Raw genomic sequence first — 5,951 nt, forward strand, 5'->3', positions numbered from 1 at the left:
ACCGTGAAGGGACCACGGTATTTAGGTTCAAATTTGGAGCAGTCAGTGAGGGCCGGCAGGTGTTTGCTGCTAAGCCAGACCTGGCCGCCGACCTTATATTCAACATCGCGGCGACGTAGTACTTCTGGCGCCACTTCGCTTTGCGGATGTGACTCTGCGCACGGTCGCAGAGCTGGCGGAATATCTTGGTCATCGGAGGAGTAAGTGTAGGGGCCAGAGCGCCAACAATGTCCAGGTCGGCAGCAGTGAGGGGGTTCTCCCCTATCATAACCTCGAAGGGCGACAACTCGGTAGATGAATGGCTGGTCGTATTGTATGCCAACTCCAATGCAGGCAGTATGCCTTCCCATTCACGTTCGTCCGCTTGGATATATGTGCGGAGCATCTGTTCAAGCGTGCGATTAACCCTTTCCGTTTGTCCATCAGTCTGTGGATGATAGGGCGACGACATCGCCCTGGTAATGTTAAAGCGGGAGCACAGTTGCTCCCACACTTCAGATTGAAAGCGAGGGTCCCTGTCGGAGACAAGCGTGTCGGGGAAACCATGGTAGCGGATAAGGCGGTCGGCTAGCAACTCCACTGTTTCCGCTGCTGAGTAGGACTTCTTAGCAGGGATGAAGTGAGCCATCTTGCTGAGGGAGTCAACCAGCACAAGAATAGTGTCATCTCCAGTAGTAGTAAGAGGCAAGTCGGTGACGAAATCCAAACTGACGTGACTCCACCTGCGTGAAGGAATAAGCAGCTGCTGTAAGAGGCCGGCGGGTTTCTGGTTAAGCGACTTAGACGCTCGGCACTGGGTTCAGGACTCCACATAAGCGTTGGAGTAGGCACGCATGCCCAGCCAGTAATAGTGTTTGCTGAGGAACAAGCAAGCCTTTTTCTGGCCTCCTTGTCCGGCTGTGACGTGATCATGATGGGTCTACACCACGTGGGTGAGTAATTCGGGAAACTGAGGAACGCATATAAGCCAGAGGTCATTAATGCAAATGTGTAAGTACGGCGGAACATAACGGAAGCTGTAGCGACGATGCTGAAACTCCTGTTGGATCACTGCGCCAGGCTGGGAGGAGGCGAGCTGATAGGGAGCGCTGAACACAGGGCACTTGGGGTACGCTGCCACCCAGTCCAGGGTAGGGGGAGGGTGTGCCGCAGCTGGAGTCTCCGGGGCAGGACGTGCGTGGGGCTGGCTCGGTGTAGGACTCGTGGCCGTAGCCGGCGGTGGATTAGAGGGTTTCCTAGGGGTGCGAGTGCGGAGTCCAGCGAGTTCCCGGTAGTTAGCCAGTCTTCCTCGGGTCTTGTGTGGGGGAGCGGCCGTGTCGGTAGGCACCGTAAGAGCTGCTAAGGACCCAGGTGGAGACAAAGAGGGGCCTATGGGGGTGGTGTCAGGGGTGGGCGTGGAGTGGCAAGCAAGTCGGGACAAGGCATCGGCCACCTGATTACGCGCACCTGGTAGGTAGGTAATGGTGAGATGAGGGAACTCAGCGAGAAAATCTAGCCACCTAGCAGTACGACCACGTAAAGGCTTCGATGCCCGGAGCTGTTGTAAGTGAGTAAGTGCTTGATGATCGGCGTGTGCCGTAACCTTAGAGACGCGCAACAAGTGGGCCCACTTGTCGAGAGCGGTGACTAAAGCCAGGAGTTCCTGATCATAGGTCGAGTATCTCTGTTGAGTAGGGGACATGACCTGGCTGAGGAACCCAATCGGTTGGCCAGGTTGCTCCAGGACCGCACCTATTGCATACCCTGAGGCGTCAGTGTACAACTCAAAAGGCTTCGTAGCGTCAGGAACCTGTAACGTCGTATAATCAATCAAACGGCGTTTGAGCCGCTGCACCGCCTGGGTATGAAGGTCTGTCCATTGAAAGGGAGCCCCTTTGTGGGTGAGATCCACGAGTTGTCGCGCTACCTTCGCATAGTCAGGACCCATGAACATGCGGAAGCAGTTGGCTGTGCCAAGGAACTGCCGTACTTGCATATCGTTAGCCAGTACCTTGGGCCATGACTGTATGGCTTTAATCTTGTCTTCAGCGGGTTTAATACCCTCTGCACTGATTGTATAACCCAAGTATGTGAGCTCCTGTTTGGAAAACTTGCACTTGCGAAACTTCGGATAGAATTGCTGGTCGAGGAAGATACGGAGCACTTGCTGAAGGAGGGCAACGTGACTAGGGAGATCAGGGCTATAAATAAGAACATCATCCAGATACGCGACAACACCTTGCCCTAATAGAGGTTGCAGGTAGGCACTAATATTAGCTTGAAAGGTAGCGGGCGCACCCTTGAGGCCAAAGGGCATGACTTTATACTCAAATAGCTTCATGACAGAACGGAAGGCTGTGTTCCACCTGTCTTCCCTAGCCATCCGTATCTGATGGAACCCAGATTCTAGATCGAGGGTAGAGAAATATCGAGCGCCCCCTAACATCTCCAGAATAGTTTGAACAGGAGGCAGGGGAAAGTCAGAGGCGATCGTAAGAGCGTTCAATTCTTGATAGTTGACCACCATACGCATCTTACGCTCACCAGTCCCATCATCACGCTTGTCCACCATGATCGTAGGAGCGCATATAGGAGAGTACGTAGGACCTATCCACCCATTAGCTGTTAGCTTAGCGATCTCCTGCTTGTGATATTGGAGTTGTTCGGGGGTCATGCGGTAGATTGCAGAGTTCGTAGGCAGCTTCCCTGGCAGGAGGAGGATACGGTGATCGTGTGGGCGCTTCGCTGGCAGACCTGTACGAAGTTTATCCGGAAAGACTGCACGATGGGCACACAACACATCGAGTATCGCACGTGGAGTTGCCTTTGCCTCCTCAGACTTTAGCCACGTATCGAGTTGAGAGTACTCTAGTTTAGCCGTTGCCCAAGAGGATGTCTCCTCGTCATCGGGGAGCTCGGTAGCTGGTGGAGCTTTAAGACACTGTTTTTGGATATTTGGAGGGGCGGTTTCGGCCAGGGCACAACACAGGGCCCCTTGCCACTCCTCCACTAGTCGTAGAGCCACGTTCCACTCCATCGCGGGAAGAGTTAGTATAGCGTAGAGTCCTTGAAGAGGGTGGCGTATGCAAGATGTGCTCTCAGTAGCCTGCTGTATCAGAGCAGCGACCACTGCCTTCCGTTTGCCCTTTGTAGGGGACTTGTACCTCTTGGAAGGCGGGCGTAGAAGTGCCGTAGCCTCCTCCCTAGTCATGTCTGCCACCTGCTTAGCCAGTATATCGTATGCCTGCTCCGCTGGTGTCCGCTGATGCATCCCTTGAGTGCTGCCATTCCGTTGTTTGACACCGTTGGCACGAACAACAGGTAGATCGCACCACTGGCCATTCACATACCTACGTAGCTTATCAGACTGGAAATACCACGCCACCCTGTGTTAAGTCAGCCAATCAAGCCCCACCACTAGGTCATATGGTACAGGCCCGACTAAGAAATCACCGGCTAAGCGGGTAGCCCCACACCACATCGTGAGTCCCTTCACGACGCGATGTATCCTCAACTGCGCACCATTAGCTACGGTGAACACACATTCCTCAGGCAACTTCCACACTTTCAGCTGTAGACGTTCTACGGCCCCTGGACTAAAGAAACTCCTTGAGGCGCTGGTATCTAAAAGAGCTTCGCATTGGCTGTCGGCCACTTCTACCCTTAATATGGCTGTCATACCCACACTACACAGAGTCCCCTGGGGAGTGGTGCCTTCCTGCGCCCTGTGCTCGCGCCATCACTGTAGCTCTGTTCGTGTCCCGCGGACAATCCCCTTCTGCCGCGTCGCCGTCTAGTTCGCTGCTGTGGTCCCGTTTACGCGTATGCCCTTCCTCAATTAGCAACGTTGTCCCGGCGTGAGACTGTACTGCCAAGGGTTGCTGGTTCTTGCCCATCTCCTGACCCTCGGCATTCACCTGCACCTCTCTACCAAGCAATTTCTTGCTCCAATCTGGGGAGACTGGAATGCTGTTAGGCCCTGTCGGTACTGCGCGGATTGCACTTTTACCCCTTATAGGCCGCCTAGTACGTTCGTCTCCCTTAACGACCAGGCTCGATCGTTTAAATGCCCCGATCCGTCAACGTGAGGTCGCATTTGCTGCTGTCTGCGCTGCCTGACGGGCTCTAATCTAGGTCGAGCCGGCGTAGGACAGTCTCTAGCGTAGTGATCCCGTCCCCCACATCTGGAACACGTTTCCCCATTCCGTCGTGTCACTCCTTTGCGGAGCGGACAGTCCCTGCTCACGTGCCCCTTTCCTCTGCACTCGTAACAGCGTGATTCCGTAGTATGATTCCCCCTGTTTCCCTTGCTCACCCTTTCTCTCTGTAGACCCGGCTCTCGTCCACCGTGAGCCCATCTACACTTGGCATTCTCTAAGTCCCTCTGGAATCGGAGGCGCTCTTCTCATGAATCCCTCCATGCTGCCGCAGTAGTAGCCAGTGCTGCGGCTACTTCCTGCCAGTCCGCGAATTTCCTCGTTCCACCTCGAGTTACCTCTCGGTATATTTCAACCGGTAGGTTGGCCAAATAGTAACCCACCAACAGGTCTGGTGCTACCGATACCCCTTGGNTTCTCTGCTATCATCACTTTCATCCTTTCCTTTGTTATGTTACAGAATCGGGCACAGAATTGCTGTCTCAGATGTGCCCAATCTGTCAGTGGTACTCCCGTACGACGCAAGTACAACCAGTAACCCAAGGCGTCGCCCGTCAGATATCGTTTTAGTTCTTCTCCCCACTGCCGAGCTTCCAGACCCCGTTCAACGAAATGTATCTCCACAAGGTCGAGGAAATTCCTCATGTTCTTGCCATCCTCGTACCCTATGGCCCTCTGGGGCGCATGTCCTAACCCCAGTGCCATCTGAGCGGCAAATTGCCGAAAGAACTCGGCCATTCACTGTTTCATCCCGGCTTGATTCATTTCAGGTTCCTTGCGTCCTCCAGCGTCGCGGTCCCGGTTTCTCGGTATCGGTCCTCCTACCCCTACGGTGGGTTGGCTGATATTGTGACCGGGTTCGGTTGGCTTCGATTCAATAGGATGCCCCGCGGCTTCCTTACTAGATACAACTATATTCGGCATTCCTGCGTTCGGTTCTAGTGGAGGTTGTACCACTTTTCCGTTGCGTAGTTGCATGTCCATCCCCGTGTTTCACTTAGGTGCTGTAGCATGAGTTAGCGCAGAGTTAGCTCAGGAGCCTTTCGACGGCTTTGGCATGCTGCGTGTAAGCGCCTGCAAACGTTATACAAGTTCGTTACGAGGCAAAGCATGCAGCAAAGGAAGCTTCNGCTGCGTGTAAGCGCCTGCAAACGTTATACAAGTTCGTTACGAGGCAAAGCATGCAGCAAAGGAAGCTTCGCTGAAGCTTCCTTTCGTGCACGCGTGGGGCTGACTTGCTCTGCCAGCCGCAGCGTGGTGCGCTACAACCCGCGACACCCTGGCCCTGGGCTCAACGCCCAGGATGCCTAGGTACAGGGGAAGGGGGTCAGCTGCATTTGGGAAACTCTTGCTTTAAGTCTTTGCCTTCATTGCGGCTCGTCTCTTGTCAGGTAAAGACCAGATAACAAGCGTTATACTGTAGACGGGTCACTTCGGATGTTGTGAGAGAAAAAAAAAGGGATCTTCCCCCTTGAATCAAGCTCAATAATTTTTTTCATTTTATTTTAATTTTATACTCCTGAACAGCCCCGAAATGTAGTGCACAACGACCCTTTGCTGTTACTAAGTATGAAGCCTAAGCTACCTGGCTAAGCACACACACTGCTACTAAGGATATAAACTCGTAATTCTCTCTATTCTCACTATAATATATATTAACAATTCAAAAAGCATTCGAGTTTTTGATTTTTTTCTGAAAGAAATCCTCAACAGAACAGCTCTCTCCTGCCGCAGCCTCACACCCAGTGTAGTGCACGGGCACTACAATAGCTCCTCTGTGTGGCCTCTAGAGACCTAGTATCATGAAAAGGATTA

General features: G+C 53.2%; 2 protein-coding genes across 2 annotated transcripts; both read right to left on the reverse strand.

Annotated features, from left to right (window-relative positions):
* Positions 1-919: 919 nt before the first annotated feature.
* EMH_0024430 (OSJNBa0042F21.10 protein, related) lies at positions 920-3,250 on the reverse strand (the record flags this gene model as incomplete). Its single annotated transcript, XM_013502297.1, has 1 exon — positions 920-3,250. One exon carries the CDS (start codon positions 3,248-3,250, stop codon positions 920-922), a length of 2,331 nt encoding a protein of 776 aa, XP_013357751.1.
* Positions 3,251-3,665: 415 nt separating this feature from the next.
* Positions 3,666-4,841, reverse strand: EMH_0024440 (uncharacterized protein; the record flags this gene model as incomplete). The annotated part of the gene is given in 3 exon segments (XM_013502298.1): positions 3,666-3,967; positions 4,520-4,548; positions 4,552-4,841. Coding segments are annotated over 3 exon segments (621 nt in total).
* Between the last annotated feature and the right edge of the window lie 1,110 nt (positions 4,842-5,951).

The sequence above is a fragment of the Eimeria mitis genome, genomic scaffold (genome assembly GCF_000499745.2).
Source record: "Eimeria mitis Houghton genomic scaffold, Emh_scaff879, whole genome shotgun sequence".
NCBI lineage: Eukaryota > Apicomplexa > Conoidasida > Eucoccidiorida > Eimeriidae > Eimeria > Eimeria mitis.